General features: G+C 42.2%; 1 protein-coding gene across 6 annotated transcripts in view; it reads right to left on the reverse strand.

The window, feature by feature from the left end:
* Positions 1-17,265, reverse strand: part of NAV2 (neuron navigator 2) — a 359,017-nt gene that overhangs the window by 187,991 nt on the left and 153,761 nt on the right. For all 6 annotated transcript variants that reach the window (XM_074997678.1, XM_074997676.1, XM_074997677.1 and 3 more), the window contains one exon: positions 13,812-13,969. In XM_074997678.1, coding sequence (XP_074853779.1) covers positions 13,812-13,969 — 158 coding nt within the window. The remainder of the gene's footprint in view (positions 1-13,811; positions 13,970-17,265) is intronic.

The following is a 17,265-nucleotide window of genomic DNA, read 5'->3' on the forward strand; positions in this document are numbered from 1 at the left end:
TATACACTTCAGGAAGAATCTGGCTTTACTTTTACATCCAGGGAAGTAATCTCAAAGATTTAGGTTTCTTCTGATGACAGCAGTGATAATTGAAAATGAAGATTAAAAACATGCAGGCGTATAATTGTTTCACACCTTATGTGACAGCTGGGTCATGAGGGAGAACACCCTTATTTAATTCCTTATCATGGCCTTAGCTCCTTTTCTTGCAAGCTGTTCAGATTTTAAATGAAAGGAGACAGGAGCGAATAGATTATTTTCTATCTGTTTCACATTCTCTTCCATGGCTTGCAAACTGGAGTTTATCAAGAAAAAGATTAAGAAGCAATCGGGGTAATATCAGGTGACAAAGGATAAATGAAGCAGAAAGGATCACGAGCTGGTTCATAAGAGTGCAGTCAAGGCACTGAGAGAGTCTATTCCTGCTTTTGTCACCAGCTTTTTTGGTTCAAATCTGTAGACTGAAGTTTCCTCCTGATAGAAGTGATGATAATGACATCTACAAAAGTCATGTGAATTATTTCATTAATGTCTGTAAAGGACTGACTAGCCTAGATCAGGGATGGGAAAACTTTTGGCCTGAGGGCCCCATAAGGGTATGGAAATTGTATGGAGGACCATGAATGCTCGTGAAATTGGGATTGGAGTGCAGAAGTGGGTGAGGGCTCTAGCTGGGGCTGCAGGTCCTGGAGTGGGGTCAAAATGAGGAGTTCTGAGTGTGGGTGGGGCTCTGGACTGGGGAAAGAAGGTTTGGGATGCAGAAGGATGCTCTGGGCTGGGACTGAGAGATTTAGTGTGTGGGAGGGAGATCAAAGCTGGGGCATGGGGGGCTCAGGGTGGGAGTGCAGGCTCTAGGGTGTGCTTGCCTCCTCAAGCAGCTCCTGGAAGCTGCAACGTGTGCCCCTTCTGAAGCTGTGGCCAGGCAGCTGGGTGTGTGCTGCCCCACTGTCTGCAGCCACTGCCCCTTCACCAGCCAATGGGAGCTGAGGTGGTGGATTGGGGCAGAGGCAGCACAGAGAGTCCTCTGGCAGCCCCCTGCATTTAAGGGCCATTCGTAAGGGGGACATGAAGTTACTTCCGCGAACTGCATGGAGCAGACAAGCCCCAGCCCCACTTCCCAGCAGGAGCTCAAGGGACATATTAATATGTCTGGCCAGCCAGATGTGGCTCATGGGCTGTAGTTTGCCCCATTCTGGGCTAGGTTGAATCGTTAGATGCAACCCTGAGTAAGGGGTGGTGGAGAAACTGCACCATCCCAAAATGACCCTGGTAGGCATTGGCCCTCTTTGTTCCACAGGGAGGAAAGATGGACATAATTAGCCATGCCAATTCAGATGTAGTACACTGTGGGCCTGGGTACACCCCTGGAGCAGACGCACATGAACCAAGGCTCCTATCTTGCCCCACTCATATTCTCCAAGATGAGGAATAGCAGGTGTATACTGACTGCTTCTTTTTTTGCATGACCAGATTCAAGTCTGACTAGCTTTCACAAGGATGCTGCAGAGTGAAATTAATGCAGAGAAGTCCCATACAAGAGGTTAGACATGACGATCACAGTGGTTCCCTCTGACATCATACTCCATGTAAGATTTTTAACCCAGTAAAAATACTGTCAACATTAATGGGGACAGTCCACTGAGTACTGCCAGTCATCCTATGTGCTCCTTCGCTGAGACGGAGTGGATAGGTGATAGCCATGTATGTGTAATTCATGAACCTATCCTATTTTTAACACAGTACAACCATATCTGATATTGAATTAAGCCATTCCCTAAGTCTGCTATAAACATCTGCATAATTTATTTGAATAATTGGACCTTTCCCCAAAATTTAGTGTTATTTTTCCGTTAGTCAGCTGCTCCTCTCTGGTCCATTTACTGTCCGTTCCATTTCAGGTGTATTAACTGCTTCAGTTAATTTATTTTCATTGCCACAAAATACAGAAAATTGATTAACAAAATAATTTACATTGGGGGGAAAGACCGTAGATTAATAAAAGGTATAATTTACAAACATACTCCGTAACAAAATAAGTGCATTACCCTGAGGCCTATTTGTATCATGAAATCACACGTCCTGGAATTCCCTCCAAGTCTACAACTTCTTTAGGCAGACTTCCTTTTCTCCTTCCCCATTCCACAAACAGAAGGAAATAGGCAGTGTATTGTAAAATATTAACAAGCCTTAGTCTCCCAGTCCTTGTGTCCAAGAGGAATGTACCTGTTGTGCTCTTGAATTTGGCAGGTATATTCATTGGTTTAACAAAGGACACTAGACAGCACAGCAGGTGTAGCCAAGGAGTAAAACTTCACAAACATCAGCTGAACTACAATTGTTAAATGACAAGAGTGAACTGTAACAGCAACGAAGGGTCCTGTGGCAGCTTATAGACTAAGTTTTGAGCATGAGCTTTCGTGAGCACAGACTCACTTCATCAGATGTGATTAAGAGTGATTAAAGAGTGAACTGTTAATCTAAAACTGAAAACTAAGTTTCTTGCATTGCTCTCCAAAACATTACTTGTTATTATGACACATGTAGAGATGATAATGCTTATCTATCACAAACCTTTATCATCAGTCACTTTTAGGGGATAAGTGCTAGGAACACTTACTCTTCCCGTACCCCTTAACCTCCAGTACAGTGGAAAACAGGAGAATTTGTTTGTCAAGAGATATTAGATTGGATTGGAAAATATCATTTCAGTATGAAACGTAAATGTGGTTTTTCCTATGCCTATGTAGTTTATTATATGCTTAAATTCTTACCAAAACCAAAATTCTGTTGTGAACCCTGGCTTTTATGAAAACTTTAAATATCTCCAAAATCACCACAAAATTAGAATTTACTTGAATTCAGTTTTACTATACTCTCAAATTCTGGGTCTACATATGAAAAATACGTAATTATAAACCAAGCTGGCTTCACCAAATTCTCAATTAATTCCAAATAATTGTAAGATTACCTGACAGGTTCCACTGCTATGATATTAAAACATCCTGAATACACAATGTATATAAAACATTCTTGGAAGTAAAAAGCCAAATGCTTGTAACTCAGATCATCAGCATTAATGTCACCTACAGAAAAGACGGCTTAACCGTTAAGAATAATGCCATCTCACGTACCTAGAATTTGATTTGCCAAGATAAATTACTATTAACTTTTTGACATTTAAGCATTTTCTATGGCAAATACAAAGTCTTTTCTTATATAGCTCCTGATCCAAAGGTTCTGAGTACCTCTTATGCAGGGCTGGTTACACCCCATTGACATCATTAAGAGCTGAGTTTTGGGCACTTGGGCTAAGACTGTTAAGACCAGTGAAGCTCAGCCAACACATTTGATGGTGGGTGAGAGTGGACAAAAATACCATCTAATGAAATGAGACAAGTCAGCATGAATAAACACGTGTGCAGGACCAGGGCTCTAGTCTTCTCCTATGCAACATTCTCACTTAATGCAAATAGGAGCTATGCACATGTAACTGAGCAGACTAGAACCTGTAGGTGTAGAACTACCATCTCCACTCCCAGCAGGTGAAAACGTTTCGATATTTAAAACACTGAACTATTATGCTGTTCTAAGTCTATTGGTGCAACAACTTTACTAGAGATGCCAGTTAAGCTGTCCCAGTTTGACTGCAAAGCAACTGCTCAAAACCTCCTGGGCTACAGATGCCTTTAAAATACCAAAGAGGCACACTCTATTACAAAGGCCTGAAACACAAACTCAAGCTAATAAATACGGTCAAATTAATAACAGCGATGAGACACAGTTTCAGTAAATGTCATTTAAATGAGAATTGTCTGAGAGAGAACATTGGTTTTATTTCTGAGGAGCTGCCACACATATAAGCAATCTCTGAAAAACTATAGTATGTTCCATCTTAAAAACCTACACTAAGTGACCCTTGAATTAAATTTAAATCATGTACATTTGGCATCTTCATTATAAAAGAGGTAAGGAGACCAAACAGAGTTATTTGTCACATGAACATTTTTAAGAAGTTTCCACTGGTCATTTTCCATTCTTATCACAATACTCATCAAAAATAGCTTTCTTGGTGTTTCGTTTTCTATTCCCCTTTGCCTGGGATTGACACAGCCTTCCAAACACGAAATTAAAAGGCATGTTTCATAAGTGTCAGGGAAACAGTATTTGCTGAACCTGCTTTTCACGTGTGTGCTCAAGATGGCAAGTCACAAAACTACCTTTATTACAAGGAGATTTGCTCTGGTTACACTGATGCAGGAGTATACTTTTGTTGGTTAAAACCAATTGTTTTTCAAATAGTGAATGCCATGCATTTACAGCATTCATTATCTTAATTATCTTCCCCTTGAAAGCCTTGTTCAGGGTGCGGCATAGGTCTTTTAGATCCAGCACTGCCAATGCCAGTTAGAGCGAAATGCAAGGTGGGCATATCCTGGGATCCACAGTACATGCCACCAGGACCATCAACTCCCCACCCCCCCGCCTCAGCCCAGGGTCCCATCTTGCACTTAAACTCCTTCCTAGAACCCACCTCCCAAGCCCCATCTCGCACTTAAACCCCTCCTCCTCAGCCACACCTCAGAGCCCACATCTCCAGTCAGAGGCCTCACCTTCGCACCCCACCTCACCTGTCCCCCACCCCAAGCCATCTCCTGCACCTCAAACCCATCCACACTCCAAACCCCATGCCCCTGGGAGTCCTCATGCCCACACACCCCAACCGCTAACTGGAGTCCCTCTTGCATTCTGAACTCTTTATCCCCAGCCCCACCAGAGAACTCTTAGCTCCATCTGAAGTTATTGCAATCCTCCTAGCCCAGAGCCCTCTCCTGCACCCTGAACCCTTGTTCTGGCCCCACCAACAGCCCACACCCCAGAGCCCATACCCCACTATCTCAACCCCCTGCCCCAGCATAGTGAAAGTTAGTGAGGGTGGCAGAGAGAGGAAGTGAGGGGTATGGTCTCAGAGAAGGGGCAGGGTAGGGAGTGCAGTTTTGAAAGGAGCTGCCATTTGAAAGTTGGCAGCCCCACCCCAGGATCCCTTTACATGCTAAGAGCAGTATAAGGATGCCATAAAGTGGTTGTAAATTACATTTACATTAATTTTAAGACACTTTACAATGCTAGAGCTGGGTTCAGGGTCCCCATTGTAAGTGGAATCAGGCCCTTAAGAAAGAAAACTAGTGGGGCAGATTCTATGAAGAATCTCCCAGGAAAGACAGAGATGCCATGGAGATGGCAGTCCTATCCCTAGGGGTTCTAATCTTCTCTCGGTTACATGTGCATAGCACCCATTCTCATAACTGGTGTTCTCTGGGAGGTATTGCTCATGTGCATTCCATTGTAGTTGTGTGTGCTTCACAGGTGCTGGAAGTTTTTCCCTCTGCAGTATCCATAGGAGACTGGCTCTGGTGCCCTCTAGAGTGGCACCTGTAAGCCGCAGTATAAGGGGTCCCAGCAGCTCCTCAATCTTCCATTCCTTCTTGTCAGAAACTCCAACAGTGGAGAAGGAGGGCAGGCCATGGAATTGACACAAGCAACACCTCTTGAAGAACACCAGTTACGAGAAAAGGGATCTCTCTTTTCTTCTTCAAGTGCTTGCTCATTCCATTGCAGGTGACACGAAAGCAGTGCCACCAGAGACAGGTAGGAGTTCATGGATGTGTTGATTGCAGCACAGCTCTACTAAATCCAGCATCATCTCTGGCCTGCTGAGTGATGGCATAATGTGTTGTGAATGTGCGCACTAAAGATCAAGTGGCAGTCCTGCAGATGTCCTGGATGGGGTCATGTACTAGAGAGGCTACTGAGAAAGCTTGTGCTCTGGTCAAATGGGTCTTTAATATTGGTGTCTGTTCGACCTGAACTAACTCATAACAGGTCTGGATATAGGATGCAATTCAGTTTGAGATCCTTCACAAGGACACAAGATGGCTTTTTATCCTTTCTGCTTTTGTGATAAAGAGTTGGGTTGACTTGCAGAAAGACTTGGTGTGCTCCAGGTAGAATGCTAGGACATGCCAGACATCTAGTGTGTGCAGCCACCTCCCCCACTCCCATGGCTGAGTGTAGCTTTCAACTGAAAACTAGGAGAAAAATGCCCTGGTTAAGAAAGAAGTGGAACACCCTCTTAGACAAGAATGCAGGGTGGGGTCGCAACTGGGCCTTGTCTTTATAAGAGTGTGTGTAAGGAGGCTCCAAAATAAGGGTTTCAATCTTAGATACTCACTTTGTTGAGGTAATAGCTACAAAGGAAGCAATCTTCCATGAGAGGTGTGAAATGGAACAAGAAGCCAAAGGCTCAAAGGTTGGCCCTATGAATCTCGAGAGACTGAGAGTGAAGTCCCATTGTAGAACCGGGTCACTGACCAATGAGAAGAGTCAATCTAGTCCATTTAGGAATGAGAGGGACTTAGGTGAGAACACTGATTTGCCCTGATCATGCCGTTGGGAGGCCAATAGAGCCACTAAGGACACCTTGATGGAGGAAAGCACAAGGAAAGAGAAGGTGGATGTTCCAGCACTGTTACTGGCAGTAAGAAAGAACTGATGGGGGTGGGGGATACGGTGGTGCCCTTTACACTGTGGCTTAGAGATGTCACTCCAGAGGGCACCCGAGCTGGTCCCCTATAGACACAAGTTGAGGGGAGAACCTCCGGCACCAGTACATGCAGTGAGCACACACATCAACAAGGCAATGGACATAAGCTAGCATTTGCAGAAGAACAGAAGGGTCCACAGTGGAGGTAGGTATATGCTGTCTGCTCTGGAACTGGTTTAGTCTGCAAAGAGTAGTGCAGCCGTGGAGGTTTGCCTGATCTGCTATAGGTTGCTCTATAGGTAGAACACAATACTATGACTTTACCCCCATCCACAACTTTACTAGCACAGTGTAGTTACAACACTACAAAGATTTCAGGAAAATGCAGCAGACTTGAATGACCAGCCAAAGACAAAGAGGGACAGGTGATAGTAGGGACAGAGAAGCAACTGAGCCGATGGGAAGAACATTTAGAAGAGCTTGTCCACAGCCCGGCCCCAGAAAATCCACCGGACATCAAAGCAGCCAAAATCTATCTTCCAATAGAGTGCAGCAAACCTACTAGACAGGAGATCAGGAAGGTCATCTTGAAAGCAAAAACCGGTTAAGCCATAAGCCCAGAAGACATTCCTGCAGAAGCCCTCCAAGCAGACATTGATACCATAGTAGAGATATCGTTCCCCTGTTTGAGAAGATCTGGGAAGACGAGGATATACCAGCAGACTGGAAGAAAGGCTACCTCATCAAGATCCCAAAGAAGGGTAGCTTAAGCAGCTGCAACAACTATAGAGGAATCACACATCTGTCAGTGCCAGGAAAGATCTGCAACAGAATCATCCTGGAAAGAATGAAAAATGCAGTGGACCCAGAGCTGAGAGACCAGCAAGCCAACTTTCGACAGAATAGATCATGCATTGACCAGATTGCAACATTGCGAATCATATTAGAGCAATCTGTAGAATGGAATTCACCACTTTACATCAACTTCATTGACTTTGAGCAAGCCTTTGGTAGCATACACAGGGAAACCTGCTGGCAGCTGATTCAGCATTACAGCCTACAAGCCAAGTTAGTCAGCCCCATTAAGAACTCTTCTGCAGGAATGACCTGCAAAGTTTACCATGGGGGACAGTTCACAAGGAGCTTCAAAGTGAAGACTGAAGTCCGACAAGACTGCGTGTTGCCGCCTTTCTTCTTTCTCCTGGTGATAGACTGGGTCATGAAGATGACAACAACGGGGAAAAGTAAAGAGATCCAGTGAAAACTGTGGACCAAGTTGGGTGACCTGGATTTCACCAGTGATCTGGCACTTTTGTCCCACAGCCACTGACAGATGCAAGAGAAGACATCACACCTGGCCAACATCTCAGCGACAGTTGGCTTGAACATCCACAAGGGGAAAAACTAAAACCTTGAAAATCAACACCAGTAGCATAGAGCCAGTTATACTTGGTGACAGGGTGTGGGAAGAAGCTGAGGTCTTCATATACCTGGGCAGCAGCATCCATAAAGAGGGGGGCACCAATGCTGAGGTGAGAGCAAGGACTGGGAAAGCAACAAGCTTTCCTCCTCATGAAAAACGTCTGGGATTCTAAGCAGATCAGAACTCAGATTAAGATCAGGCTATTCAGCTCTAATGTCAACTCAGTCCTGCTTTATGGAGCAGAAACTTGGAGAACAACAAAGAGGACTGCCCAGAAAATTCAGAGGTTTATCAATAACTGCTTCCATAAAATCCTCCCAATCCACTGGCCATACACCATCAGCAACCAAGACCTATGGCAACTGACTCACTAATTTCCTTCGAAGAAGAAATCATGAAGAGAAGATGGCAATGGATTGGAAATACTCTCAGAAAACTGACCACCAACAGCACAATACAAGACTTAAGCTGGAACCCACAAGGAAATAGGAAAAGAGGGTGCTGAAGAGACTTTACTTGGATGTCCATAGTAACTGGGGAGGAGCAGAACTGGGAAACTTATGTTGGCTCTATTCTTTTCCTGCTCTGGGGATATTCTCACTGACCCATACTGTCTGCATATTTATACTCCTAAAGTAAAACATTGATTCAGAGTGGGGAGCCAGTATACAAAGCAAGTACGACTGAAAGGTTAACACTTCATTCTTTGTAAGAATACTGAACCCCTTTCAGGGAAACTGGAATGTCATCTTGGAACACCATAAAAAACACATGGTTCTCAGTCCAGTTCAATTAATTCCAAAGATTTAAAAATTTTTTCTTCAGAATTTGATAGTCCTAGTGAAACAGGGATTGATAGTCTCTGACAGAAGTGGTTTAATGGTATAAAGAGAGGGAATGGCTCAATGAGGCAAGGATATCACCCAACTCCTCCCTTCAGAAACAATTTGTCCAGCCATCACATTGCTGTGCTAGAAAAGGCAGACCTCCAGATGTGACCTTCTTTCCTCTAGCACAATGGGGCCCAAATTTGATTGTGGCTTCCTGTGCCTTTTGCATTACAAATAAATTATAACAATAGTGAAGCTGTCAGCTAATAAAAAGCTACGCAGAATAAGCTGAAATACGGAGGACTCACATAGAACACCTCAACATTTCCATTCTTCTACTAACAGAATTTAATAAATCACAACTAAATTACATGCCTTTAGTGTCTTATAACTAAGGATTTCAATCTAAATAGATAAGACAGGAGCACAGTAGAAGAAGGAGAACACACAAGAAGTATGAACAATATGGTGGTGGTAAAAATAATGTAAATTATGTAAATCCTATATTTTATTTTACTTTGATTTGTCTAGTTAAGAGGGCATAAGCTAATTGGGAAGAAAAATGAACAGAGCGGAAGCGAAGATAAGGGGCTAAGGGCACAGGTTGTAAAGAAAAAAGCAAAAGTGTATATAGTTTGAACCTCTCTAACACAGAACTCTCTCATCTGGCAAACTGTGTAATCCAGCATGATTTTAGTTAGCTGGACAACTTCTTATCATGGGTGCAGCCAAATTTCCTGTGTTCCCTGAAAGTTTTGTTTACAGCCACCAGTACCGGCTCTTTGTGATCTGTGCTGTTCTTTACCTGTAATTTTCCCCAAATGTCTTCTAAGAGCCCAGTAAGCAGTGGAAGTGTTGGCAATGTGCTAGACAATATCCTGTCATCCAGCAAATTTTCTTGTCCATCACTGGTCAGGTCCTGAGGGTGCCAGATGAGAGAGGTTCAACCTGTTTAGGAAACCTGAATGGAAGAAGCATCTCTGAGGGACAGAGAAGGAACGTACCACCTGTGAGTTAATGAAGAATTAGCACCCCCATTTTATGAACAGGGATACTGAAACACAGGAAGGTTAGAAAAAGAGGATGCGCAAAATAATAGCTTTTACTGGACTAACTTGTGTTGCTACACTATATACAGCACAGGAAGGTTCTCAGCTGTATTCTGAGAAGAGGCCCTGAGTTTTGGATGTCCAAATTGAAATGCAGTGCAGAGTTGGCTCTAAGCTGTCTAAGGAAATGGAAACCCAACTCAGTTTATGATATAAAAATGTTTAAACAAATCAGAAGTTGGAGACAAATGAACCAGTGCAAACTGGATTAAGTAAAAAAGCTCCTGATAAAGTCAGGGTTGTCATGACAATAAGTTAAAAATCCTCGAGAAACATGAGAAATATTTTTTAGCTGAAATCAACAAAATGTATTTCACTTGGCTAATTTTAGTGTGATGAGGTCACTACCACTTCTTGGGCACTATTTATCTGTGGGTCACCAATGGGAGCAGAGGGATACCTGATGGAAAGAACAAAACTTTACCGGTATGGCTACTATCCCTCCATCTCTTGTGACACCGAGTTCCAACATGACAGTGTTGAGACTCTGTTGCTCTCATCTGGAAAGATATCCTAACCAGACCAAGCCAAAGAGAAGAAGCTAGGTAGCATTACCAGCTCCACCAGCTGCAGCCAAATAATGGCTAGAACCTGAGACTTGGGGGCCTGATGTCTCCCCCACACACACCCCATGTCTCTCCCCCCCTCCCCATGTTACTCTCTTTCCTTGTGCTATTTCTTTTCTGTCCTATCTTTCTATATAGGAAAAGTTTGGCTATTATCAAGTAAGATAACAGCATCTTAGGATAAGTACTATGAGCCTGCAACCAGAAAGGCAGGTAAAAGCAACATCGTAAATATTCTGGTAAATGTACTGGTACAAGATTGCCAGGACTCAGAATGGCTGTTAAGTCCGTGTGCTTGGCTGCGTTTTCCCAAGCAGCAAAGACGCAAATAAAAATCAGCACCAAAGATCAAACTCTGAATTTTCTAGCTCTCTTTTCTCACCCTTTCTGTGTACGTTTGTCTTTGTTCTGTCTTAAAGCAAGCAGGACCGTACTCCAAAAATAGCAGCAGTTCTAAATCAGCACGACTGAACTTTGCTTTTCCTGCTCAAGAGGACAGCTAATACTACCTGAAGACTGTCAAATGGGAGATTTTCCTATAAAAGGCTTTATACAGCTAAAGGGAAAGGAAATAAGGAAAAGTGTTAAAATGAAAGCCTTGCTTAATACTTTCCATTTCAAATGCTTTAACTGTTTGCTTTGCTTCTTCTGTGTCTTTAATAAAAGGTTACAAAGATTGTAAATGGTAGTTGGCAAAATGGGAGTAAGTCAGCGATAAGCTGACATGAAACTCTGCACCACTTTTAACTGTTTAATGTTGTAACAGCAAATGAGAATTTAATTCCCTTGTTGGGCCTGAGACATCCTCTTATCACAAAGGCACCCCAAAGCACAGACCATTTAGAAAATATATCTTCTAACGACCTGCCCGAGGGTAAAGAGAATCCCTGGCACAGCTTGGGCTCAAAACCAGGGGACTACTCCTGCCTTTGATTACTGTGGTCTAATTCCTATGTAAATAGGTATATCTCCACTACAGGAGCACAGCTATGGAGCTGGAGCCACACCATTCTAGCACTGTCTCCTACAATGGCAGAAGAAAACCTTCCATCTATTTAATAATCTACCTATCTGAGATGCTGACAGAATTCTTCCATCAGTTTAGCTGAATCTACAGCAGGGGATTAAGACAATCAAACTATGTTTCACATCTCTGAGCAATGTAGCCAGGCTGACCTCAGTTTTACTTGTAGAGGTTAGGATTGTTGCCCATACATAAGTCCTTAGTCTTAGAGCAAAAAAAAAGTCATGCAACACTAAAGACTAGCAAAATATTTTATTAGGTGATGAGCTTTTGTAGGGCAAACCCACTTCTTGAGATCTGGAAATAGATTATCAGACTATTTCCAGATCTGAAGAAGTGGGTCTGCCCCACAAAACCTCATCAGCTAATAAATTATTTTGTTAGTGTTCAAAGTGTTACATGACTGCTTGTTTGTTTTGTGAAGATACAGACTAACATGGCTATCTCTTTGTGACTAGTCCTAGCACTGTGAACGTGCTGCCTGCTCTTATTAGATGAACCTGTGCTAGTAAGTTCTTGGATAGTACAATTAGTAGCAGCAAGATAATCTCTTGACAATACTGATGTTGCAGGGTTCTGTAAGGACTTAATTACAAAGAAGAAAATTGAGTGTTTTGTGACTGAAAAACAATTGGTAGATAATAGTAAATCTAAAAGAAAATCCCACATCTCTCCCCTCTGCAAGTTTACAAACATTTAAAGAGTGCAGGTCATTTGGAAAAGAGACCATGGGAGGAAGCAGAGCAGCCTGTCGATTCGGTCAACATGGACAGCTAGTAAAATGCTGAAGGGATCAGGTGAAAACCAAACTGACATGATGGGAAGATACATAGCAGGAAGACAGACCGAGAATCAAAAAGGAGAGATGGAATTACAGCAGCAGGAGCGGGGAAAAAACAATACCTTAAAAACCAGGAAGGAACCTTTTTCTTTCCTACCTAAAACACCAGCTTTGATCTGTGAAGCAAGAATTGTATCCTATCCCCATTAAATAATAGGGACATTTATTTACAGTTTCACATTATGAGTGATAAATTTAAATTCATGCTGAAATACAATGCTCGTGTGAATCACTATAGTCATATTTACTACTAAACTGCTCTGCTGTCAAGTTTAAGTTTTACATCACTGAGAGAGCCTCCTTGCATTTTGTTAAGAAAATTACTTGAAATGTGATTACTGAAGTACGGTCTTTCTCTATAATGTATACAGCAAGCTCAGAAGGTAAGAAAATCAGATATCAAGCAGGAGTGACCTCTGCTACATGTGATAGCTTAGGGATGTTTATAAACAAGAAAAAAGAGTGGTGGCTAAAATCATTTTGAAAGACTACGTATCCAAGAGTAAGAAGACAAAGCACCACAGGGCTATGTCTACATGAGAGGTTGTCCCTGGCAAAACTGGGCTTTTGTCCAGAAAAACCTCAGAGCATCTATACACAAACTGCGCTTTCGCGACAGTTTGTTGACAAAACCTAGCACATCCGCTGGCCGTGTTATACTTCTCCCCGTTCAGGTTTAACACCTCTCTCAACAGTGTTCTGTCAGCAAAACAACTGTGTAGATGCTCCGTGGCCCTTTTATCGACAGACATGGTTTCCGGTTCCGGCTGACCGGAAGCTCTGCAAACAGATTTCTTCATCTATATATCGGGTACAGAAGAAGGCCTGATCCACAGCCTGCTGAAGGCAATATAAAAATTCCCATTGACTTCAACCAGTTTTAGTTCAGGCCTCCAGACAGGTTTTTAAGTATGTAACCATACAGGGTCCTAGGAAACAGAGGAACATCTGTAGCAGTGGGACTGTTCTTTTTTAAAAGGAAAACAAACCCATTTTGGGGAGGGAATATCTCACATGCAGGTACCTACTCTGATTCTTACTCAGCTTTTCCCTCACTCTTGTTATTAAAAAAGCTTCCGAATCTGTGAGATTGCCACTTACCCATTCAAGTTTATTTCCTTCTGGCACTTTTTTTTTTTTTGTCACCTCTGTTAAATACTGATCAGCCGCATCCCAATGACTTTACCTATTTCCACTCAAGTTGACAGCTGAAGATCCTACCAACTTTAGTGAGACAATGAGCTCAGGCTCAGTTTTTAGCAAGTCCTTACTAGAAGGACTGCTGGCAGCTTCAGTGGAAGCGCTACTGAAGGATTGAGTGAAAGCTGTGCAGGGGGCCCCAGATCCGACACTGTGTTTGCACCAGACTACAAATCTGAGAGATGTTTTCACCCGTTTTTTACTCCAGTCTTACTTCATTTCCATGGAACGAAACCAAAGCAAAGCAGACCTGAGAAAATACAAGAGGTTCCCTTACCTTTTTCATTGCTATTTGATGGAAGTGGCTGTGGATTAACAGGTTTGGATTTGTCACAGTTGTTAAAGCTCTGGCTGCGCCGGTTGTTGGCACTGATAGACCCACGAGTTTTGGCTTCGCTGCCTGCAGCAGATACCCTCGTGGTAGGACCTGGGAGTCTGTTAAGAAAAAAATAACAAAACAGGACAAAGTACTCATAAGAAAAACCACAACGATTTGGAAAAGGAAAAGACAATTGAAAACCATGCGTAATCCAGGAATAAAGGCAGCAAAGCAATAACATTTTGTGGGTTTTTTAAGGAATTTAACCAAGCTACCACAAAGCATCCTGGATAAGAATATACATTACAAGGACTAGAGTGATAGTTTGAATAGTTTTACTTAAGGAAAATTCCTTGAATTGGATATTGTACTATTCTAAAATGTGATTTCCAGATTCAGAACCCAGTTTTGCCACCCTTATTTGAATCGATTAGTACTGTACTTGGCCAGTGGTCTGACTGGGCTCAAAGGGGACTACTAGCAGTACTACTCAATCTAAATCAAGGCAGCAGAATCATGTCCTCAGTCTCTTTTCTTCAATGCTGTTGCTCTTGGTCGTCGTCTTCTCTCCCTTATGCCAGTGTAAACGAGAAGCCACTCCATTTAATTTAATAGGTTTATGCTGCAATAGAATTAGTGTAAGAAAGAGGATAATCTGAGATTATGTTCCTAAATTAGACAGTAGAATGCATTCTAAAGAGGACTACGTCCAATTCAGAAACAGGTAACGGACAAAATGTGGCTATTGCTGAGCAACTGGTACTTTTCTGTAGGTAGCACACTACGTTTGTGCGCAAGGAACTGACCTGTCTAGCAACTGATTTTCAATGGAATGTTAATATTTTTTATTTTTGGATTTACAATAACCGCTAAGGTTTCAGTTCTGGTTGCCTCAGAACTATGTTATAGCCCAGCAGTGGAGTCCCTGTGTTATAGCTCAGCAGTGGGGTCAACTGAGGAGTTTGAACTGAACAGCCTCCTAGATTAAACTGCAGGATGCTGATAGCCATGTTTTGTCAACAAAGAATCTCCATTAAAACTCATTTCCCTTTTGATCCAGCAGACCCCAGGCTTGCAAGGTTTATCTGTCTTATCAAACTCTTTCTGGGGAAAGGAAATTTGGGTTTTAGAGTAGGATGATGAGAAAGATTTAGTGTATTATGTGATTTTTTTTTAGAGTAGCTGATATTTTTAAAAATAGCCTAATAGAGTCAGATGACCAATTTCCATTGAATTTGAATAAGATATGGACTTCTAATTCCTTCAGATGAGGAACCCTGGATAATCAGTCTTAACGTACATACAGCACACTTTTATGAATCTAAGTAAAAGAAATACGAGAGCAACAAAATATGAAATGAAATCATAAAAATACATACTTGCGCATACTTGTTCAGACTTCCAAGTTCTTTGCAAAGTGTTGTGACACTTGCATTTTTGAGGCTAAAAACCAGAATCTGCTTACCTTGCATGTGGTGGCAACACTGGAAGACCTGAGCTACCCTCAACCTTTACTGTGTTCAGCATAATTATTTTTTTTAAAACCCACCCATAAGATTACCTAAATGAAGTAGACCAATAATGAGCCTAATCCAGAAGCTCTTATTAGGAAGGCGTAGTAAAACTATACTTTAGCATATTCTTCAAAAAGGACTAGAGTGTGCTAAATCATTGTTGCATCTATAACACCATTAGTGCTGGGAAGTCGGGAGAGGAGCTTTAGCATTGTTTTTCGAATCCACCAACTCTGCAGAGATTAGTGAAGGGGAAATGAAAAAAATAAAAAAGGGAAAAGCATAAATGTTAACAGATGCATGCACATGCTTCCAAAGCTCGGAGGGGCACAAAATACATCGGAACCACTAAAAACAAAAACATGTATTTATATATTCATATCACCACAGCCTCTGGCACATAACATTACGGGTTTTGAGGTTTACTTTGTTGTATCCCAGACAACCCCCTCAAGTTCTTAATGTTTATAAAGACACTCAGCCAGTTTCAACACTAGGGGATGCTAGAAAATTATATATGGCATTGATCAAAGGCAAACTCAACTTGGAATGCCCTGGAACACTTTATCATTGACAAAAAAAGAAGAGGCAGGAGGAGGTGGGGAGAAAAGATGGGAAACATGAATGCTCAGGGCTCTCAGTCCCATTTTTCACGCTTTTCTTGAATTTGGCAGGGTGAGAGAGCTCATGCAGCGTGCATGCTAGTTCATAGGTATTCAATTCAGTCTTTTGCAAGCATCACTACATCACCTAATTGTTCAAAAAAAAAAAAAAGACTCCACATTGTTTTCTAATATGGTCTAACCCTCAGAACAGTGCTACTGGACTCTTTTAGAATGTGTTCTCTACTCCCTTTTTTTAATGGTAAGATTGGTGGGTGAGAAAAGAGTTATTCTTCCTGCATGGTCCTCTAATGTGGAGTGAAGTTTTTGACCAAAATGGGTTGCTTGGAAAAGCCAGCATTGCAGAACCTCAAGAGCACACTATGGTAAAAGGGACAACCCAGACACTCGGACCAGCGGAGGATAGCAAAGATCGTGATTGCTATTTATAGAAATATGCATAAAATGGAAAATAAATGTAAGAATAAAACATGCAGATATATTGTCAAGACACTTATTCTTCCATCAGATTTCCATTGTGATTTATCTGATTTAATTTTGTTTTAAACACAGATCTTTTTACTTGCCCAGGATTATTTGAAAGTGTATACAGCTACTTTGGCTATGGCTACACTACAGTTGTAATCTCTGTAGTATAGCCACAGCCTCTATAGGGGAAAATCTAGTTTCAGGGTGCAACTCCTGGCTTCTTATTATCAGAGTTTAGGTAAGTTGAGAGACCACTCTTGGTACTCTTCAGAACATTTAGCTAGCCAACGTGTGAATTAATACAGGCTGTAACCATGTGAAAACGGTGAACCTGATGTGTCTCAGGCATCAAGTTGGTGTTAGGAGGGAAACAGAATAGGGAGAAGCAACAAAGCTTATAAGGTGATTCAGAATAGGGGTTCTAAAACAAAGCATCTTTATGATGCCTAGACATTCCCTTCACCAAATAAAAGGTAAGTTTCTGGGATGTTGCTTCAAATTGAAGGACAAAAGAATGATAGGATAATTCCTTATTACAGAAACGGGTACAATTTACCAGTTAGTGCACAAGAGAAGTAAAAATGCACACTGATGGGGGCAAATGCCCCTGGGCTCCTCTGAAATGCTGCAGTAGTGCTACTCTGGCTGCCTGAAGCTGTCAGGGAGTAGGGTGGGGTCTACCCAGGCCCCACCCCTTCCACTCCTGGCCAAGCCAGGTCACCTTCCCTTATTGCCCCATGGCCCACGGTGGCTGTCAGTGCCACTGACTACACTAGTTAAAGCAGAGCTAGAGTGGAATTCCTAAAT

Source organism: Carettochelys insculpta, chromosome 6 (genome assembly GCF_033958435.1).
Source record: "Carettochelys insculpta isolate YL-2023 chromosome 6, ASM3395843v1, whole genome shotgun sequence".
NCBI lineage: Eukaryota > Metazoa > Chordata > Testudines > Carettochelyidae > Carettochelys > Carettochelys insculpta.